Consider the following 22641-nt stretch of genomic DNA (forward strand, 5'->3'; position numbering starts at 1 on the left):
ATTACAGCTGTATGAACAATTCACTCAGTCTATAATCATTGGGGGGAATTTTGAGAATTTTCTTACTGTGAATACCTTGCTCTTGCCAGATTGAATCCAGCATAACAGATTGGAATGCAAAAGGGTTATTGTTGACTTTGGTGTCATTCTATAAATAACTGCGAAAGTGTTACCTTTTATGTCTCTCTCTCTCTCTATAGAAGTAATTTCAGTGCAGGCAAAGTTATTGTATGAAATGATGATGTAATGTAATAGATTGACTTGCTAAGAATTACACATTTCCCAAGTTATTAACTGCCCAATCCTGAGCTGCCTAGCGTACAAGGCTGCCGTGGTGCCAAAATGGCTACCATGGCGTCCAACATGTACTGGGTAGCCCGCAGATGTTCCTTGGGGGAAGGGACATTCATCCCAATCCCCCAAGTAAGGGAAGTAGCCCTGCAATGGGGCTACTTGATTCTGCAACGGCTCTTGAGCCAGTGCAGAATCAAGGAGTCCTATGTTGGGCTGTGAGGCCCGACAAAGGGCTCAGGATCCAGTGATGCTGAGCTCTGCTGGTCCTGCCCTTCTCCCTCCCCTGCCCCACCTCCTCCCAGGCCCTCACTCACTTCTCTGCTACCTGGCGGTTTGGGCGAGCTGCTGGGCAGCGGAATGTGGGCTCACCACCGGAACTTGCCCAGTGCAGGCTTGTGCTGGGCTAGCTCCTGCACTGGGTCCATGGTAAGACTTGGAAATGTGTCTTATGGGATGTTTGTGACAATGGATGCTGATGGTAATCCAGGAACTGCATAAAATAGCAATGATTCAGTGTTCCATTGGAGATCTTGCAGGAATAATACAGTCTGGCATTTCCAGCTTCTGACAGAGGTGGGGCTTGCTGGAAAACTCCACTGGCTAGAGTTTGGCTGTACCTAATATTAGAGTAAAGTGGAACTGTACACTTGAGTTCAGAGAGATTTCTAGTGGTGCCAATATGGTACTCGTAGAACTGTGTTGTACTTAGATAAATCTAGTGACAGTATGATGTCTAAATTGTACAAAGTTATGTACCTCAGAGCATTTATTTTGTTGGACCTCTGTGTTTTGGTTGAAATAATTATGGAGTTACCCATTCTGAAATGGACTGGTACCAGCTACATTGCGATCAAGGCTTATGTGAACAGAGATTTTTCAGGATTAAGGCATTTTTAAATAATTTAAAGATTCTTTGCCTGTTTTGTTTCTGAACTACTGAATAGAAGATTTTTGGGATGCTCATTTAACATAAATATTGTAGTATGTCTGATTTAATAATTGCATTTCAAATCTGTACAATTTCAGAGTTTAGATCTTGTATAATACAATGAAATACTCTCACAAATGGTTTGTTTCTTGTAATTTGAAATCTGCCTTCTTAATTTTTGAAGCACCGTGAAAGTAGACTGCATAATAGTGAATTGCAACCCTGTGAAATCTGTGGTCGATGATCTCATCCAGAAGTTGTATGATGTTCTTGTGATGTCTTTGAGAAAGTCTGTACAAGGTAGTGAACAATGGAGAGCGGTTTTCTGGCTTCTGCCTAGCATTTTCAGATTTCCGTCTACAGATTTTAGTTATTGGATAAACTGTTCTGGGGGATTGTGAACTTTGATTAGAATCATGGAGTTGGAAAGGTTCCACCAGTTCTAGTCCAACACTAGAGCAAATCCTCCTGGAGCATCTCCAGCAGGTGCTTATTGAGCTTTTGGTTGGAGATCTCCAGTCAGGGGGAATTCACCATCTCCCTTGGTAATTTGTTTCACTGCCGAACCACCTTATCATTAAAAATTTCTACATAATAGCCAAATATATCTTATTTATATATTATATTTATATTTATAAATACAATTTATTTATCTAACATTTATTTATGCAATCTTCTATACCGGGGTGTCCAAACGTTTTGGCAGGAGGGCCACCTCATCTCTCTGACACTGTGTCAGGGGCCAGGAAAAAAAAGAATTAATTTACATTTCAAATATGAATAAATTTAAATATATGAATATATTAGATGGAACTTATATGAATGAAAGGTCTTGCAATAGCTTAAGGCCTATAAAAGGCCTTGCATAAAGCAAGGCCAGCCTTTCCACTGCTGCATCACAGATATGAAACAATAAGCAATGGAGGGAGCCCTTGTCCCACAGCTCACGCAAGAGGTCAAACAGTCACCCTCATGCAGAGAGCAGTTGTGTCGGGCCAGCACAGACTCCAGCAAATTTCCAGAGGGCCAGAGGATCATTGGAGACTGGGGGCTCTCTGCGGCCTGGATTGGGAGTCCTCCAGGGCCACAAGTGGCCCCTGGGCCGGAGTTTGGGTACCTCTGTTCTATACAAATAAAAGCTATAAAGTTATAGATAGATATAAATATCCCAATACAGTTGGCCCTTGGCATCCACAGAGGTTCTGTTCCTGGAACCTCCGTGGATGATGAAACTTGTGGACAATTGAATACGTGGGTTTGGGCCCTCACCTGTGTGTTCTGGTTGTGTCCGAGGTGTTGGAAAGGTGCTTCCGTTTTTCTCCAAAATGCAGAAGTGCCTTTCAGACACCAGCAGGTGTTCTGAGGCCCAGATAGACCATACACGGCCTCCCTGGACCTCAGAAAGCCTCCCAGACACAACTGGGCTTCTGGTTGTGTCTGGGAGGTCATGTGGGGCCCTCCACTGCAAGTTCAGAAAATCTGTGAGTTTCAAACCCACAGATTAAAAAGGCCCACCTGAATAATTGTGTAACTAGGCAGGCGGTCTGGCTCAGTTGGTAGAGCTGCTGCCTTGTATGCCTGAAGATCTGAGGCTGCCAGTTTGAAACAACAGGAAGTACCCCAGAACTGACGACACACTGATATACTGATGAGCTGACTCTCAGTGGCAGAGAGGAGTTGCCGTCCAGTGGAGCGTGGGAGGCAAAGGGCCAGAGAGAGGCCAGACCAGGAAGGAATCCATCTGGAACGAGGAGTTCTACGAAAGACTAGAACTATTCAATTATAAAAGTCCCTATAGGGGTTTAGAACAGCCTGCCTATGTAAACCGCCTTGGATTAAAGTCTGAGGAGAAATCTGACGACCAAAAGAAAGGCAGCATATAAATACCTGTATAAATAAATAACTACATTGACTCTAGTTTATTGTGTTTTGAACTAGCACAGAGAACTTTTTTGTAGATTTCTAATATATATTTTTTAATTTTTATTTGTTTAGCTCATTTGCATGACATTTCTTCATTTCTCAGTGATGCTATGGAAACATTAGTAACCAGACCACAGAGTGTGGAGGAAATTTCAGAAGATAATTTAAAATACAAACTTCTAAAAGAAAAAAAAGAAGAGGTAATATTTTTCTGAACTATCAAGGAAAATATAGTGTCATCATTTTAATGTTGTAAGTCTTATTTAGAAAAACAATTTAATTATGTTTCTCTGTATGCTCTTTTGTTCTATCATTGTTACATACTGCACTGTAGTTTTTTGCCTTAGTTTCATCTTGCTACCTGTGGGTACTTACTGATGTTGCGTTCATCGACAATTATACTAATACAAGATCTCTTTTTCTAGGTTTTCCTCCTGTTTCAAGAAGCAGAAGGTAAAAACAAGCTTTTGCGAACTGTGGCTGGTGGGGGCATTGAAACAATTAGCAATTTGAAAGCGACGTGGGATAAATTTGAACTAATGATGGAAAGTCATCAACTTATGATTAAAGAACAGGTAATTTTGGACAACTGCAAATACATTTCCTCCCTAACTTTGTCCTTTTTCATTTCTGCATGCATGAATGGGTTATGTGTCTAATTTATAGAGATGGTGTAAGACTATGCAGAGATTCCTAACATTGCTACTTTTGCCAGTGGTCTGCTTGGGCTATTTTATATGTTCTGCATCAATTCAGTAGAAAGTTAGGTTTGGAAGGATTCTTGTCGGGGGGGCATCTAGTCCAACCTCATACTTTGTATGAGCAGCTACTACAGCAATCCGAGACTGGTGGTTTTCTCCTTGAAAACCTTAGAGATTATAGAAACTTCACAGATGCTATCCTGCTAGTAGGGAGGTGGGTTCAGAAGTTTTACTTACCTGAGAAAGCCTTTTCCGCAGGCCGTTGTGAGTTCAGATCGGTTAAGTACATCGGGTCCTGCATATCCATGGATTCGGAATCCACATATTTCGTCATCTGGAGTTCCGAACCAGCAGCAGGACCTCACCGAAGACCTCCCAGATGCAACCGTTTCTGGTCATGTCTGCAGACCTCAGAATGTCACCCATTTAACTTGTTAAATTGAGCTTCGGTTTTTGCTGAAAACCAGAAGTTTATTTATTTTATTTTTCACATTTTTATACTGTCCTTCCTCCAAAGAGCTCAGGGCGGTTTACACAGCTGCTCCCCTCCTTCTTGTCCTCACAACAACTCTGTGAGATAGGTGAGGCTGAGAGAAAGTGACTGGCCCAAGGTCACCCAGGAAGCTTTGTGGCTGAGGGGGGATTTGAACCTGGATCATCCATGTCTGAGTCTACCTCCCAAACCACTACTTCACTCTGGCTCTCATTTATTTCACTTAGGACCCAATCCTGAACCTGGCCAGTGCTGACACTGAACCCTAGCGTCCGTGTTGGTACTGTAAATATGCTGTAAAGCATGTTTATAGCACCCGGTGAGTAAGTAGTACTGGTGCTGGACCAGTGCCATGAGGCACTGGTCCCAGTGCCAGCAGGAAGAGAGAGTGCCACCACTGAGGGGGTAAGATTAACTTCTGGGCAGTGGTGCGGCCTCTGGGAGGCAGGGGAAGGGCGGAATGAGGACGGAGGAGGGCAGGTCGGGGGGAAGAACTGGGGCAAGAGGGGGACAGGGTTGGCAGCACTCTGTTCTGCTGGATCCTGAACTTCGGCTGGGCTGAAAGGCCCAACACGGTATCTCTCAACTCTGCGCTGGCAAAATCGCCAGTGCATATTTGAGAAGCTTGGGGCTTTCCCCGGGGGAAGGAAGCAAAAGTTCCCTTCCCCAGGGAGACCTCTGGCTGCTTCCTGGTGCCTACTGGATACAGCAGTAGACAGTTTGGCGCTGCTGCTCCAACAGGCACCAGGAAACTCAGGAGTCTGCTGTTAAAAACCTTTTGAGCAGCATTGTGAGGTACGCAGAAGCCACACAAGGCATTTGTGGGCCTCAGAAGGACTCTGGATGCGTTTGGATCTTCCAGGTGGCCCAAATCTGCGAATTTCAACATCTGAGGATTTTGGTATCAGCAGGGGTTCCAGAGTCAGAACCCCCATAAATAACTAGGGGTGACCTGTAGATTTTCTAGTGCTGTTTTTAGATATACTTGCTCTTCTTTCAATGTGAGGCTTCGCAACAAAACATGTTCATTCATTCATTCATTCATTGAGCTTAGGTCCCTTTTCTTGTGAAGGTATATTAAGCACTTCAAAGTGCTATATGAATTACAACATTCCTAACTTGTAAAGAAAGCATTCTTTTTATGATTATTATGGAAATAATATATTTCTATAACAAATAATATATTTCTTTATAGAACATTTACAAGCGGGCAATGGCAAAGCATTCCATAGGTTTGTTTTATTTTATTGCGACAAAGTTTCCTGTATCTGAATCAGCTTTGAGTGCTCTTACTTGGAGAAAGGCAGGGTAGAAGTTCATTATATAAATAAATAAATGCATACACTAAATTTGTGTCTGTAGCAGGCCAGAGAACAGAGATCAAGAAGATGATCTAAGGGCCTGAGTAGATTCATATGAATGAAAGTGGTCCTTTAAGTAGTGCAGTCCCAGCCTGGGTCTGTTTTAACAGTAATAACCAGCACCTGGGATCGGAATTGGAAATGAACTTGTCTTTATGTTGTGAACACTTTTAACACCAGCTGAAGTTTCTGAGTCATCTTCAAGGGCAGCTTCCTTGACTATGTTACTGTATGTTACAGTACAGTCTGGTCATATCCAACTCATGGGTAAATGAAGCAGATAAAAGATGCTTTGTGTAATTACTGTCACCTGGTGTACTTCCAAGATTAATATTTGCACTTTCAGAATGAGTGCAATCTCTTCAAATGCTGGTTGTGAACCTCCTCCCAGATTATCAAATTTCCCAACTAGCAGGATATCTCCCTTTTGTGAATTGCAATTTTAGCTTGTTTGCCGTCATCCAAGGACCAAAGCTGCCTCCTGGTTTCTGCCTTCTTCCTAGGACAAGCAGAAGGAAGTGAGAGTTAGAGTTTGGTGCCGTATGTGTACTGACCTCACAGATCAGATGGCCTCTCCCAGAAGTTTCATGTAGGCATTGAACAGCTTGAAGGATAACATAGTTCCCTAATTATACTAATTACTGTATCTACAATGTAAGACAAACAGGTGTACTGGAAGAATAAGGAATATTATTTTGATAGTATCTAAAACAATTTTAGGGAGAAAGGGAGAAAAGTAAGATTTATTCTTTTCCATGTTCTTTTGGTCTTTAGATTGAAGTGATGAAAGGTAATGTGATGTCACGTGTTAATGTGTACCTTCAAGAACTGGAGAAGTTTAAAGCTCGGTGGGACCAGTTAAAACCTAGTGATGATATCATTGAAACAGGCCATCATGATTTGCTACAAAGAAGTGTTGAAACCATAAAGGAAAAGAAAATTGAGTTTGATGAACTTGAAGAAACTAAACAAAGACTAATGTATGTATATTTTGTGTTACCATGGTTATGTATTAGTATTTAAGGAGAATTCAGAAGAAAATGTTGTAAATATAATTATTCAAAAGCAAATTGGACTACATATACAATAGTCGTCATTTTTAGTAATTTTCCAAATTATTGTTATTCTTCTGAGGCTGAAATATTAAGCAATATACTTATCTACCATCTTTTGAACTCATAATTATGAAATGGAAATATCTGGAACTTTCCTCAGCTTTGAACAAAGGGTGTCTGACAGTCAAGGTTTTATATTACTAGAGCCTTTAATTTTTCAGTCAGGGATGATCAAGGCTATTTGTCATTTACTAGTGTCTAGTGCAGGGGTCTCAAACTCATTTGATATAGTGGGCTGAATAGCATTCATGGTACTTGCTAAGGGTTGGAAGTGTCATAATTAAACAGGAAGTGATGTCATTAAGCAGTTAATGACCAAAAATAAGCACTTTGAACCAGGTAGGAATTCATTGCCTTCAAATGACGAGGAAATGTGCAAATTTTGCTCATATTTTCAAGATATGGGTTAGTAAATTATCACATGGGCCACCCTTTCAGCTGCATAGGTGTCACTGTGCAGTCCAGCAACTGAGAGGTGCTCTGCAAAGTGAATCCTCAGCAGGTGCTGCTGAGAGGGCAGCCTACGTGATAATTGGGCTCTATCAGCACCTTGCCAGCTTCTCCCTCTCACGTCCTTGGTCTGCCCCTTACTCCATGGTGTTCCTTGCCTTTTGAGGCCTTCTTTCATCTCTCCCTCCTCAAGCCTTGTCAGAAGTAACACTGCTGAAAGGGCGACTCTGGGAGAGCCCAATGGGGTCTGGATAAAGAGCTTCTGGGGCCGCTTCCAGTCCATAGGCCTTATGTTTGACACTCCCTGGTCTAGTGCAATGTCATTAATTTGTCACCTCAAACTATAACCTGCAACATGGGACCCACTTTTAAGAATTAGAGAATGACTGAATGAATGAATGGATGAATGACCCAATTCTAAACTGTGCTGAGCAGCCAAGCCACATGGCCTGCACTGCATCAATGCAGCACAGGAGATGACTGAGGTTTTCTTGGGTTAAGGGGATATATTTCCCCTTACCTTGGATAAAGCCTGAGCATCCCATGGGGCTTCTTGGATTCACACCAGTTACATTGCTGGTGCAAATCCAGGAATCCCCATGTAGGGCTGCCTGGTCTGGGAAGGGTGTTTGGATGCAGTGTGCACTGCTACCACCAATCTTGTCACCTCTTAGGCCCCATTCTCTCCACTTCCCACCTTCCCCCACCCAAAAATGCCCCCTCCCCATCTCCAGCTTGGCCTCCTCCCACCCTCTCCCAGCCCTGTGCTGCCTGGCCGACCTTACCTGTACCTGCTGGCACTGGGACAATATACAGAGCGTAGGTTGTTGGACTGGCACTGCCAACTTGCGAATAGTCACAAATATTCTTCATGGCCTGCTTGTGACATCATGAGCCCAATGTGGGGATGGCTGTGCTGGCTCAATAAAGAGTTGAGATTGTGCTGTGAGTGACCATACTGCCATGATTTCCTCATTTTCCTTTTCTTTTTCTCTCCTTTGGTGGCTGGTCAGTGTGCACTGCTACTTTGTTGTGCTCTTTTTTCCTTCCAGACCAATTGGGAGGGGAGATGAGGCAGAGCATGGCATGGCATGGCAACAGTGTGCACTCAGTTATGCATGCTGACAGGGTAGAAAGAGGAAGTTGGTAAGGCAGAACAGAGGAAGCCCTTTAACCTAAGAGAGCTGTTGGACGAGTGAGAGCCCAAGGGATCCTAATGGAGACTGGGGAATTGACCAGAGCACATTTCCAAAGCCAGCTGAATTTACCTCCCTAGACCTGTTCAGGCTTCAAGCTCCAAATAAATTTGCAGCAGCTACACTGCCATGACCCATTTGAGGTTGGATTGTGACCCACTTTTGAGTCCTAACCCATTGTTGAAAACTTTTGGTCTAGTGAATAGTTTGGGAGCACTTGATATTGTAGATTATTGAAGTTAAGGTAGACATGATTTGTAGCTAGATAAAAGCCTTGTGTAATGCTCTAAGGCAGGGGTGCTCAATAGGTGGATCGCGATCTACCGGTAGATCGCGAGGCAAAATGAGTAGATTGCGGAGTGCCGACCCCCCCTTCAGGTGCCTCTGGGAGGAAACGCCGGGAGTAAGACCCATTGTACTCAATGGGGCTTACTCCCAGGTAAGTGTGGCTAGGATTGCAGCCTCACAGCCTAATCCTAGGCATGTCTACTCAGGAGTAAGTCCTGTTATACTCAGTGGGGCTCAAGGTACACCAACATACATTGTACACATAAATGTTATATGTTATGATGGTGCGAACATTGTAAAAAAAAAACTCTGGTAAATCTCCGGGCCTTGCTGGGTTTCAAAGTAGCTCTCAAGCCAAAAAAGTGTGAGCACCCCTGCTCTAAGGTCTTTAAGAAAGATTGGAATATATTATTTGGAGTGGAATTTTCACATTGTTGTTCTTTTTTTATTCAGCAAAGACTGCTGTCACTTTGAATTAGAAGAGCCTGATTTCTCATTGGCCAATGAAGTACGCAGAGACATAGAGTGCTGTACAGAAGTTTGGGTACTATATGAACAATTTTATGAAGGTTTTCAAGAAAAAGCTAAGGAAGACTGGATCACATTTAGGTTTGGCTTTGTTTCTGAATTGTGTTGTGTATATTCCTTTATTACGATACAATTTGTAGTACAGTAGACTTTCTTAAATTTGTATTCCATGCAGGAGTAAGACATATTTGTTCGAGGAGTTTTTACTGAACTGGCATGAAAAGTTGAGGAAGATTGAAGAACACACTATAATGTCTGTGAAACTGCAAAAAGAAGTTGACAAATATAAAGTAAGATGGTGAATGTGAAAGACAACTGAAGCAAATTGAAAGTATAAAAATATATTTTGAATTTTTTTGAGCAGGTTCACCTAAACATTTTGAAAGAAGTGCTGGATGGGTAGATATTGAATTGTGCTATTGTACAGAAGAATTGGTAGCCTTTGAACTATCTTTTGTTTGTTTGTTTATTTATTTGAAAAAATGTATATCCTGCCTTTCCTATGCCAAAGCATATGCCCAAGGTGGCTTACAAAGTTCCATCATAAATGTACAGTGTATGACAAGTAAAAAGCAAAGAAAAATATCAAAGCATTAAAACATTAATTTTAATATTAAACATTCAAATATGCAAACTTTAAACAAGACAAAAACCCAACACCTTTCATTGAGCCATGGGGGGGGGGGATTAGTCCAATGACGCAGTCAAGCCACAGCAATATTGCTGAGGGCAAATATCCACCTATCAACCAAGTGCTCGATGAAACAGGTATGTTTTGAGCTCTCAGCAAAAAGCCATGAGTTAGGGAGGAGTTCTTAATTCTAAAAGACTAAATTCTTCTAGACTTTTGATTCTGGTTATAATAATCTTACTTACTTTTTATATAAGACATTTCAAGTGTTCAGAGTGCTTCACATACATTATTTATACTTAAGACAGGCCAATATGATCCCTATATAGCGCTTGGGAAATTTAAGAATAAGGTAACACAGTGGTTCTCAACCTTTGCACCCTCCCGTACCATTTTGCATGGGTCACCTATTGGATGTACCACTAGAAGTAATTGATGATGATGTCATTGCCAGTTACTTCTTGATTAGAAAGCCAGATACAATGCAACAAACATCGGTAAAAGGCTCAGGGTGGATGGGAGGGTTTTTTTGAGCATACATAAAGTGCACAATGGAGCTCTGTCCACCAAGCCAAGCCTCCTATTGCTGCTTGTTATGTTGCATTGTTTCTCTCCCTGCTAGGTGATGGTGGTCTGATGGTCCCTTGCATATCACCGGACACCATCTCAAGTACCACTGGTGGTACAAGTACCACTGGTTGAGAAACATTGAACTAACAGTAGTAGACTAAAGGCTACCTACTGAGTTGATTGCTTAAGTAAGATTTGAACCAAGAACGTGGTATTAGGCAGTAATTTGGTTTTTAAGTGTTTGCTGATTAAAATTCTAAATATTTCTTACTTTTGTATGGTGCAAGAAAGTAACTCTTCTAATGCAAATAGTCACAATAATGCATTGTTTAAAAGTGGAGACTATTAAAGATTATAAGTAGAAGTTACAGAGGAAAAATCAATTTAGTTATGTGACAGAATGAGCTATTTAAGGATTTGTATGTATAGCTTTTAGTTTCTAAGGGTGTATCTTTAAAACTAGTTATGGTCATATATATATATATTTTTTTTTGTTGGCTATAGATGACGGTTCCTGTCCTGAAGTATGTTAGAGGAGAACACTTGTCTCCAGATCATTGGCTGGACCTCTTTCGAATTCTTGGTCTTCCTCGAGGCACTAGTCTAGAAAACCTATTGTTTGGAGATCTGCTAAAAGTAGCAGATGTCATTGTAGAACGAGCAGCAGAACTGAAGGTATGAATTATTTTTCAAGGTTGTACTCTGAACCAGAAAATTGCTTAATTAGATAATTGTTTAGCCTCCATCTTAAAACTAGAAAAATATGGCATTTTAACAACCAAATGAATTAGATCTTTTTTTCCCCCTGTCACTTGTTCAGAAATCATATAAATACAAGAGAATTATCTAGATATGGATGGTGGTTTTAGTGTGTGTGTGTGTGTGTGTGGGTTTCCTAACTCCTGTCAAACCAACAAATTCTAACTGATAAATTTTTATTCATGGGAGAGGTTGTCTGTGAATGAAAAAGCAGGTTTTTGTTGTTCTTTCATTTTCAACCTAATACTGTTGGGCTCTTCCACTGGTGGAACAAGTATTCTGCCAGAATTAACTGCCTTACGTAACCATAACATGGCTGCATTTGGGGGAGGACAACAGGATTGGGGTGTTAGTACTCTAAAAATTGTCCCCCATCTATGTAGTAATATGTAACATGCCATTGTACTTTTTTGTTTTTAATGGGAATGGTGACTATTAAGTCACCATTTGTCTGATATCCCTTCGTTATTTGTCTGATATAATTTGTCTGATATCCCTTCGTTAAACAAAATGTCATACATGTCTTAAAACAGGATTTGAATAGTCGGGCTCATGGCGAGGTCACAATCAGGGAAGCCTTGCGTGAACTTGAACTCTGGGGAGTTGGAGCTGTCTTTACATTAACAGATTATGAAGATAGCCAGAACCGGATGATCAAATTGATTAAGGACTGGAAAGACATAGTTAACCAAGTTGGTGATAACCGCTGTCTTCTTCAGTCACTGAAGGATTCTCCATATTACAAAGGTTTTCAAGATAAAGTTTCTGTTTGGGAGAAGAAACTTGCTGAACTGGATGAGTATTTGCACAACTTAAACCAAATTCAGAGGAAGTGGGTCTATCTAGAACCCATTTTTGGTCGTGGAGCTTTACCTAAAGAGCAAGCCCGTTTCAACAGGGTAGATGAAGATTTCAGGTCAGAGTTATTTTGCACTGTGTTTTCCAACCCAGCTTTATCTTAAAACATTTTTCTGCTTGGGATATAATGCATATAACTATGTAATGTATTTTTTAAAAAACATTTTTGTCTTGTCTTTTTTGCCTGTCAAGGCAACCCAGAGCAGCTTACAGTAAAATAACACAAAATAAAATAATCATAATCAAACAATACAGCAACTAATTGAAGAGGAAGCATGAAACAAAACCAAACATCACAACTGATAAGTCACAACAAAATTATCCTTCCACCACTGTTGAACATCACCCACTTCCAAAAACCGAAGCTAGTTCAATGTAGGGGAGAGGCCAACAGGATTTTAATGGGAAGGGTGTTCTACAAGGACAGCTCTGCAACCAAGAATTCACTGCACTGACTGCATTCCTGCCTTGCCTCTGAAGGCAGGAGCACTCAGAACAAGTCATGAAGTGAGGACCAGCACATATGAAGAGAAACATATGGGGCTGAATTAATCGTTTTATCACATCTGTGTTGCTATAGATAACTATGTAGGTGTTAATATTTGAGTTTTCACATTTCAGCTTAAAGACATGGCATTTTTTCCTCACAATTCTGTGTTTTATTTTTTTAAAGATCAATATTGGCAGATATCAAGCAGGACAATCGAATAATATCCTTGAATGCTCGAGCAGGAATAAGAAATGCCTTGATTACTATTCTTGACCAGCTTCAAAGATGTCAAAAATCTTTAAATGAATTCTTGGAGGTAAAAACATAAGTATTAGTGTAATACTTTCTAAAAGTGTACTACTAAATGTACGTCTGGCAAAAGCAGAATGAATGATTTTTCTTTTTATAACAGGAAAAACGTTCTGCCTTCCCTCGATTCTATTTCATTGGGGATGATGATCTTCTAGAAATCTTGGGACAATCAACTAATCCTTCAGTTATTCAGTCTCATCTTAAGAAACTTTTTGCAGGTAAGTAACGAACCATTTCACTGCAGCTTTAAGTAGAGAGGTTTTATATTATCCCAAGAGACTTGAGTGTGCTTGAAAAGGTACAGCTTTTGAAGGTGTTGCTGGGTCATGGAACTTTGATAATTCCTCTTAATCTTCTCATTCCTTGTGCCCCTGGGAAGCTTAGGAAATCGTTTATTCCTGCTTTGGTAATCTGGTAAAGCTGTTGCAGTCCTGTGTGTGGGGAGAAATAAGGCGCACAGCCTGTAGTGTTGGCTACTTCACAGGGTGGCTTGTGACAGAGATGGCACCCTGCAATAGACTGACTCATAAAGGACACAAGGGGTGGGAACTCCTCAGGAGGAGAGCACACTTCCTTGCCTTTCCTGTATCTGGGAGGAGCCCAGGGTTATCTCAGCACTGAAGCTGGTTGCTAAAGAAATGTCTGGGGAGCAAATGGATCTGGGCAAACCCAACTCCTCTGCACCTATGCATTCAATCGTGTAGCATTATTTTCAGTCTCTATAGAGTGAGGCGCAATTATTCTCTGCTCTGGTCTGATTGAAGGAGGATAGTGAATTTTCAAACAGTACGATTAAACTACAGGGTGGCCCTCGGCCTGTTCCCAGAACCCCTGCAGATACCAAAATCCACAAAATTCTCCAAGCCTTCTGAACCCCGACTAGAGTTGCATTTTTAGCTGAAAACTGGCAGTCGTCCTTTTCAGCCCTCAAAAGCCCTCAGAAGGGCCTCTGGACCTGACCAGAGTGCAGCTCTGGTCGTGTTTGGAGGGCAATGGGTGGCCTACCATGGGATATTCATATCCATAGGTTACAAACCCACAGATACTGTGAGCCGCCTATAGTAAAAATAGTTTCTTATAAAAAGGATTTAAAGGGAAACTAGGCAAAATTCAAAGAGGCAAAAGCAGGCATTTGATATTAGACAGATCCTGAAATTTCAAGACATTATGAAATCAGCTCTTATTCGTACAGTGTATCTTTGCTCAAAATGCTAGGCTTACTTGCAGTTCCTTTGTTCACCTGTGAAATCTAGGGGGTTGGGACAGCAGTGTGCAGTTAACTAAGCAAGTGCTGGAACAAAATGTGTGCTATCTTAATCCAGCCTTTCCCTTTTGTAGTTTAAGTAGTAACTTAATATGAGGCAAATACAAAAATTAATGAAATATTTTCTTAGTGTTTCACTAAGAAATAATAATAAGAATAATAAGAAATAAGAATAATAGGAGTCTGAATTTGGAAAAATTCCGATACCTACTGGTCACGGAGTCCAGTTTTCCTGCTCTCAAGCAGATTTATATGGAAACAAGGGACCAGTACACACAATACATTTTCTATCCATGCAAGAAACCCCAGCTTTTCTTAGTGGCTCATCTGGGCAGTTTAATTTTTGTGCAAGACTATTGTAGGTATGGTTAGCAGCAGATGGTTACATGTTATAGTTAATTGTTGCAGACCACACATGTCAGTTCCTGGTTTACATCTAAAATACCACAAGCTCAAACAAGTTTGTGGAAGCAAAGCCAGCTTTCCCATCTCTTCCCATTGCTGCAACCCTCAGCATCCCCTGAAAAGTCTCAACAGATGATGCGAGGCATTGCCAGGAAGGCTGTTGTATGTGAACCTGGGAAGCTCTGCAGGAGAAGTTATCCTTCTGGAATTCTCTTGGGGAAGATTCCTATGTCTATTTTCCAGGGATTCTCCAATCCTCCTGTAGCTCCTATGGCACATCCCACTTTTTCCTGAGAGTTTCCCAATCTTCAGGACAAATTGGGAAGAAGGGAAAGAAGAGTCTGCTTTGGCAACCTCCTTGCACTCACAGTATTTGATAATGTAATAAGGCCATGTAGTTTGTACAGAATCAGTAGTGAATGACATTTTTTTTAATTAACAGGAATTCACAGTGTAAGCTTTGACAAAGACTTTAAGCACATTCTTGCAATGAAATCTTTGGAAGGTGAAGTTGTATCTTTTAAAAATAAAATCCTCTTGTCAAATGATGTTGAGGTAAGAATAAACTCCCCATATAATAACCTAAAGATGTGAGAAATAAATGATTATTATTGATTTGCTTTATTATATATTCCTTGTGATATTTATCTTATATTTTATTTGCCAGCTTTGGCTAAACAAGCTGTCTTCAGAGATGAAGGAGACATTGAAACAATTGTTGATTGACTGTGTAACCACTGGAAAAAGACTGCAGGGTTCAATTGATCCATCATTGTTTCCCTCTCAGGTAGGGGCTTTTTTATTTGAAACATAGTGGTTATTAAAATTGTGTTAAGAGAGACTGTATTTAGGAGAACAGCTGACTTGAAACAAAGTGAAGAACACATCTTTCCTGATAGCTAAAATGATTTGCAGATGGGCAACTGTATTACAGCCCAATCCTATGCATGACCACTCAGAAGTAAGTCCCATTATAGTCAGTCTTGTTTACTCTCAGGTAAGTGTGGATAGGATTGTAGCCTAAGAGCCTGATCCTGAACTGCCCAGGGCATGGGGCTGCTGTGGCATAAAAAATGGCTGCTGTTGCATCTTGAATACCACTGGGCAGCCTCCAGCGGCTCCTCAGGGGAAGGGAACATTTGTCCCCTTCCCCCTGATAAGGAAAGTAGTCCCACAATGGGGCTATTTGATTGTGTGGCAGCTCTTTAGCTGGCTTATGAACAGGTTCATAAGTAAATCCATAATTTACTTTATCTTTACTTTAAAAAACCTTTTCTTTAAGAAGTACTAAATGCAGAAGTACAATCATAATTTAAATCAGCAATAATTGTAATTTTAAGAAGCACAATAGTAGTTCAAGTAAAGTAGCATTTTTGTAAAATTAAATGGGTACTGCAAATTAAGGGCATTAGGCATAAATTTGGTGCACTGCCATCGATAGGCTTTAGAGCCCCAGGAAATACCAGACATCCTTCAGGTGTGGATCCTATGCGGTCTTTAGGCTGTGCAGAAGCCTCCAAAGATTCTTTGAGTAGCGGTAGAAGCTGCATGAGCTTGCAAGAACAGCAAATCTGAGGCAACCTATTCTGGGCTGTGAGGGGTTGCGTCTGTTCCAAACAGTTAAATGACATGAGTAGCTGTTGCATGGCCCAGGCCTGCAGGTACATGCTGGGGTTCTTCTGTCTGGAAAAATCATGAGCTTGGGTGCTGGTTGAATGTGCCCTAAATTGCTGGTATCATAGAGAAAATGAGCCATTGGCAGGTTGCATAGTGAACCTTCAGAAGAATATCATTCAAAATCATCATAACTGTTAATCATTTCAGTTGAATCTTCAAATAATTATAACAATTTATAGCGTTACAAAATTAATGACTTAATCAGATTCTTAAGTGAATTTGTGTTTTATGTTAAAACGGATCAAAGTAATAACATGTATTTAAATAATTATTTCTGCATACTTGAGTAAACAATATTTTTGCTGAAGAGTTCTGTTTTCCCCAAAGATTCTTTGTTTGGCTGAACAAATTCAATTCACAGAAGATGTTGAATGCGCAATCAAGGAATGCAATTTGCAGCAGATAGAATTAGAATTGATGGCAAAATTGGAGCATTATACTAGCATAGATACAAGTTCAGAAGATTCAGGCAATGCAGGTATGGATGTTGTGCAGCAAATTTGAAAGTGACTACCACATCATCAAATGCTTTCTTACTATTGTTAATTATATTCTTAATTTTTATCGCTTTGTTTACATGATTGGTATTCGCCTGATTATGTAATTTGTTAAGAGCATACCCAGTTTGACTCTTCTCAAAACTTGTTTTGGGTGTGAACAATCCCCACTCATTTGGGATATCTAAAATGTCAGATATCCCAATATCCTTGCAATATTGGTTATTCTTCCAGGCATATCAAGAATACATTATTTTACTGATGCATAATTATGATTTAAACTTTATAAGGCTTTGTGTCTTGGTTTACTGGTCGTTTCTCCAATGCTATAAAGCTGCACTGTCAAGCATAAGGCTCAGGGGCCTTTTCAGACCTTTTGTAGTCCTTGGTGTTGCCTGTGACATCCTTTCCACTTTATGCATAAATTATTGAACAATCTGCAGGGCTAGAAAGGGATGTCTTTATCATGCCAAAGGAACTAACCTATCAGTGCCTCCTGATATAACGATGGTAACCATATTCATGGCACAATCCTAACCAGGTCTACTCAGAAGTAAGTTCTATTTTGTTCAGTGGGGATTACTCTCAAGAAAGTGTGGTTAGGATTGCAGCCTCAGTCTCTGTATTCCATTTAAATGAACATTGCTGGTGTCACAGAGTTTGAAGAGTCCATAATTTGCAAAATACTTGATCTGGAGGAGGGATATGAATGAATGAAGGACAGTGAGAAAAAAGGCTTGTATGACAGGAGCATTTAGGATGACTGAATGGACAGGATGGATAGAGGTCTTTTGATATGTAACTTTATTTTGGAATGCAAGCGCTAGCATCTGAGAAAAAGGAGCTTAGGTGGTAGGGAATTTGCAACCAAATCTAAAATTGCACCAATACAGTGGTCCCAGCATAGGCTACATTGTATCCTGTAGGGAATTTTAGCAAATGGAATGTCTCCTTTCATTTGTCCCCTTGCCCTGCAAGTTCTCAGCCTGGGCATATAGGTGACACAAGTCTGTGCTGATCCATGTTGCTAGATTTGATCCAGGAAGAGGGATACGATAGGGTGTGTGCTTGTGCTGCTTTCCTCCGTCCCCTGCACTACTCAGTGCAATACCTGCTCGCTCTGGCAAGTACTGCTCTTTATGCTGGTGCTGGTGAAAGGATTTGGCCTTCCTGCTGGCACTCCAAAGTGGCACGCTGTCATAACATGCTTTATGGCATGTTAGCAACAGACTGCACCAGTAGACCCTGTGCTCCGCTGGTGCAGAGGCCAGATAGGATTAGGCCAGTGGTGATTAGGGGATGGCAGGTGAATGGATTTCAATAGACCCAGATATGGAATGGCAGCATGATGAAGTTGGATGACAACTGCTATTTTAAAAACATATCCACTAGAACCAGTACTGGTACGTTTTCCATCAGAAACTGATTTTGAAGTAAAAAATAGTTGATCTGACCTCCGACACCTGTTTGATGAAGAGTTAGGCCCTCAAATTTGATGCCCCTGCGATGAATCATAATGTAAGCTATTCTTTCAAATTTTTCATATCGGCTCTTTAAAATTCTTAGTTTAGAAATACGTTTAAATGTTTAGCATTGTTTCTATTAATGATGTCAATGTATGTTTGAGTTTTGTGTTATCATCTTGCATTTCTAAGCATAAGTGAGAAATGATGATTGGAGAAAACAACGTAACTAAAAGTGCAATATGGTTGCTTTTAAACTGTTAAGTATCTCTTTGAAATAATATTCATCTCCAGAATCTGGAATCCTTGAGCTGAAGCTTAAAGCTCTTATCCTTGATATTATTCATAACATTGATATTGTACGGCAGCTAAATGAGGCCCAAATTAACAGTGTTGATGACTGGGCCTGGAAAAAGCAACTCAGATTTTATCTTAAAGACCAAAAATGCTACATTCAAATGGTGGATGCTGAACTTCAGTACACATACGAATATCAGGTACTGTTTTAAATTCCTTCAAAGACAGGATGTCATAATTTAAGCATATGTGCCTGTTCAGAAATATTGCTTGTTTATTTATTTTCTTCTCTCAGCATTTTCCACTTTTATTTACAAGAGTCCCCAAACTGTTGCTAACCCAGACCATTAACTAAGGCTGATGTCCTATGTATACTTACTTGGGAGTAAGTCTTAACTGAACCCAGTGGGGCTTATTTCTGACTAAACATGCATAGGATTATGCTGCATGTCTAGTAAATGCTAGGAACATGAAGGAAAAATGAAAGAGTCTTTTTTGTGTCTTTGAAATATTTTTTGACTGTGGTGCGCAAAATGAATGGAGAATTATTTTCATTCCTGTGTTCATGTTGCTTGTTAGGATATTTTTAGTATATATTCTAGTATACATTATAGTGTGTTTCTTGTTAGTATATGTTTAGTATAATGTAGTTCTCATAAACTCTAAATAAAATGTCAGGCAAGCAGAACATTGGTAATGGAGTCCAAAAACTGCTTTAGGCATGCCTGGTGGAATTTTTAAAAACTGTATTTTCTTAAACAGCAGACTCTCAAACTGCCTTTGTACAATTGTTACATATGTAACATTGTAACATAGTTGTGAAAGCAGATTGCTGTATGGCATGGGGCTGCTGATCCAGGAAAAAATAATTCAGTCATCTTTGACGCAAGGAAATAATTGCACAGTTTTTTGGATCCTGAGTCGGATAAGTAGAACTGCTTTTCCACTCCTGCTGAACTGCTTGGGTCTCACTGGCCATCAGGTTTTGTCATCTCTTAGCAATTCACATTCTACCCTTTTTTTAGCAGGGGGAGAGTAACTGGCCCACCTCACCCCAGCACTGTCTGTTCTAGTGGCTGTCTGCTGGTATTCATTTGCATCTTTTTAGATTGTGAGCCCTTTTGGGACAGGGAGCCATTTTGTTATTTGATTTTTCTCTGTAAACCGCTTTGTGAACTTTTAGTTGAAAAGCGGTATATAAATACTGTTAATTAATTAATTAATTAATTAATTAATTAATTAATTAATTAATTATCCTTATTTGTGTGTATGTTCTAGGACAGCTGTTTCAAAGACTGCAGGTGTTTCTTTTTCATAATGCATTTTCTTCCTTTCCTAATTGCATAGCAAGTTAACTTTGTAGGAGAAATTGCACAGATGCAAAATTTTTCACATTAACATATTTTCCAGTTCTGTTGACATGCATGGATAATTACTAATTTGGAGTTCAGTTTTATTGCCAGTATTATGAGTGAACCATTGGCTCACACTTACAGGGTTAATCATATTGCGCTAATTAATATTATGTGCATTTTATATTTGTAGGGCAATTCTCCAAAGCTTGTTTGCACACCATTGATTGATAAGTGTTACCTCACACTTACTCAAGCTATGAAGATGGGCCTTGGAGGAAATCCTTATGGCCCAGCTGGAACTGGAAAAACAGAATCTGTAAAGGCTCTAGGGGGACTGCTTGGAAGACAGGTTTTGGTTTTTAATTGTGATGAGGTAAATAAATAAAGACATTTATGACAATCTGGGGTTTGTTTAGGTATTATTTTCTCCTTACCCCTAGACAGCTAGTGTGATCAGTAGTGGGTGGGGCTCACATGTTTCCTCCTTGCTCCCCTGCCCTTTTGCTGCTCGCTTCACATAACATAAAAGGTAACTATTGAACCAGGAACTCCTGCATTCAAAATAAGAAGGGATCTTCTAGTTTGGATGTTGTCTTCTATATGCAGTGGACAGTATGGAGCAGGAAGTGTGCAAGTCTGAGACCTGTTGTCAGTTTTGTTGTCGTTTGTTGGGAGGGACTGTAGCTTAGTGGAAATACATCTGCTTTGCATGTTGGAGGTGACTGGTTCAATCACCAGCATTCCCAGGTGGATAAAATTTCCTGATTGAACCCTTGGAGAGCTGCTGCTGTTGACATTACTGAGCTAGACTTACCAATAGCCTGGCTCAGTGTAAGGCAGCTTCCTATATTCCTATTCATGGTTGTAGAATAGACCCTGCATTATTTTTCCAGGTTGTTTTACATTCTCCTTTACCACAGTTTTAATATTTTATTAAACTTATCAAAGTGGGTGTTGAAGGTTCCATAAGTGAACTAAAAATTCTCTTTTTTTAAGGGCATTGATGTGAAGTCAATGGGGCGAATATTTGTTGGTTTGGTGAAGTGTGGAGCCTGGGGTTGTTTTGATGAGTTCAATCGACTGGAGGAATCTGTCTTATCTGCTGTATCCATGCAAATTCAGACAATTCAACATGCTTTGAAGAAGCATCGACCTGTATGTGAGCTACTTGGAAAGGAGGTACTATAAAGTACATTTTAGCCTTGTTTGTAACTATTCTCCATAAAAGCATTGGGCAGCAACCGTAATATCTTCTGTCTTGTCTCCTTGGGGGTTGGTAACCTTTTCCTTAGAGGAAAGATTGAAGAAGTAGCCTTTGTATTTTTCCCCCCTTGTCATTCTTTCTCACTTTCTGACCAACAATTAGAACAAGAATGCATGGGGAAATGATAAGTATTGGTGTATATTACTCACCTATATACTGCTAAGCATTTATGCACTTAGTTGTTCACATGAGTTATTTTAGCTGTATTAGCGAAGATACGTCTTTTAAAAATGTCTTGTTTTTTTAATGTCAGGTTGATATGGATCACAATTCTGGAATTTTTATCACAATGAATCCTGCTGGAAAGGGCTATGGAGGTAGACAAAAATTGCCTGATAATCTCAAACAGCTTTTTAGGCCAGTTGCTATGACTCGTCCTGATAATGAGCTCATTGCAGAAGTGATTTTATATTCAGAAGGTTTTAAAGATGCAAAAACTTTGGGAAGAAAATTAGTTGCTATTTTTAATTTAGCAAGGTAAGTGTTTACAAATGGTTCTGTATTTTTTTCTCCAGAGAATCTATTTACTTTCTTCTACTGGTTTTTCTTTGGGAAATAGATGTTTTGTCTCTTTGTGATTCATATTGATTCTTCATTATTACATCACAGGGGCTTTACTTTGCTTAAATACTAAAAACTTGCAGAGAAAGAAATAAAGTATTTGCGGAATTTTTGTAATCTTGCTGTAGTGTAAGAATGTTATTAAGAGCATGAGCTATGCATTGGAACCTTTCAGGTTCACATGCCAGCCATTAACTCCTTGGGTTACACAAGTCATGGTCTCTTATCTTTACCATCCAATCTCTAATACAAAGTAATAGTACTGGTTCATTTTACACGGTTACTGTAAAGATTACTGTAGGGACATACATGAAGTGCTTTAAACTTTTAGAAGAAAAAAAATGCTGTATCCAATAACACTCCAATTATCCAGCAATCAGTTGTATGGCACTCCCAGTGCTAAAGAATTTTAATTGTCTAGGAGTGTTCCTTGCTTGGGAGTAGCCATGCTGGCCCTGCACAGGCACAATCACACCTGGCTTGGTGATGGCATTGCCAAAATAGTCTACTGAAGCTGCTTGGGGACAACACAGGGCCTTGGCAGTAATGTAAGTACTGTGATGACTCTGTTGCTGTAGTGACAGGGAACGCTAGATTTGGGGATAATTGAGAGCAGATTATCTGATCAGTATTGCCAGGAATCTGACACCACTTGGGTCCCAAATGTTTTGAATTACGGGTATTGTAAATTTTGAAACCGCTGAAGTTATCTGTACCAGGTGTCATTTGGAAGTCTGTGATGTAGTGCTGTCAACAAAGGGGCTTAATTTGCCAATATTTGTATTAAGAACTTTGAAATTTAAATTCTGATTATTTCAATGGTCTCCTAAGCCTAAGCCTGATTTCAGGCTGTGCTTTTTTGTGAAAGCAGAGCAGAAGCATCCAGAGAGATGGGTCAGGGAAAGTCCAAGATGGAGGTTGCCAGAGTGAAGGGATCAGAGGATAAGGAGGACATGCTGTC

At 40.1% G+C, this 22641-nt stretch overlaps 1 protein-coding gene across 1 annotated transcript in view; it reads left to right on the forward strand.

Annotated features, from left to right (window-relative positions):
* The window catches only part of DYNC2H1 (dynein cytoplasmic 2 heavy chain 1), a 209157-nt gene that overhangs the window by 28382 nt on the left and 158134 nt on the right, over positions 1-22641 (forward strand). Inside the window, exons 21-37 of the mRNA XM_066619151.1 lie at positions 1407-1522; positions 3218-3345; positions 3571-3720; positions 6475-6680; positions 9203-9358; positions 9453-9567; positions 10983-11153; positions 11771-12153; positions 12769-12901; positions 12998-13115; positions 15009-15121; positions 15234-15353; positions 16571-16721; positions 18498-18700; positions 20046-20228; positions 20852-21034; positions 21373-21596. Of these exons, the coding sequence (XP_066475248.1) occupies positions 1407-1522; positions 3218-3345; positions 3571-3720; positions 6475-6680; positions 9203-9358; positions 9453-9567; positions 10983-11153; positions 11771-12153; positions 12769-12901; positions 12998-13115; positions 15009-15121; positions 15234-15353; positions 16571-16721; positions 18498-18700; positions 20046-20228; positions 20852-21034; positions 21373-21596 (2853 nt within the window). The remainder of the gene's footprint in view (positions 1-1406; positions 1523-3217; positions 3346-3570; positions 3721-6474; positions 6681-9202; positions 9359-9452; positions 9568-10982; positions 11154-11770; positions 12154-12768; positions 12902-12997; positions 13116-15008; positions 15122-15233; positions 15354-16570; positions 16722-18497; positions 18701-20045; positions 20229-20851; positions 21035-21372; positions 21597-22641) is intronic.

Source organism: Tiliqua scincoides, chromosome 3, assembly GCF_035046505.1.
Source record: "Tiliqua scincoides isolate rTilSci1 chromosome 3, rTilSci1.hap2, whole genome shotgun sequence".
Classification (NCBI taxonomy): Eukaryota; Metazoa; Chordata; class Lepidosauria; order Squamata; family Scincidae; genus Tiliqua; species Tiliqua scincoides.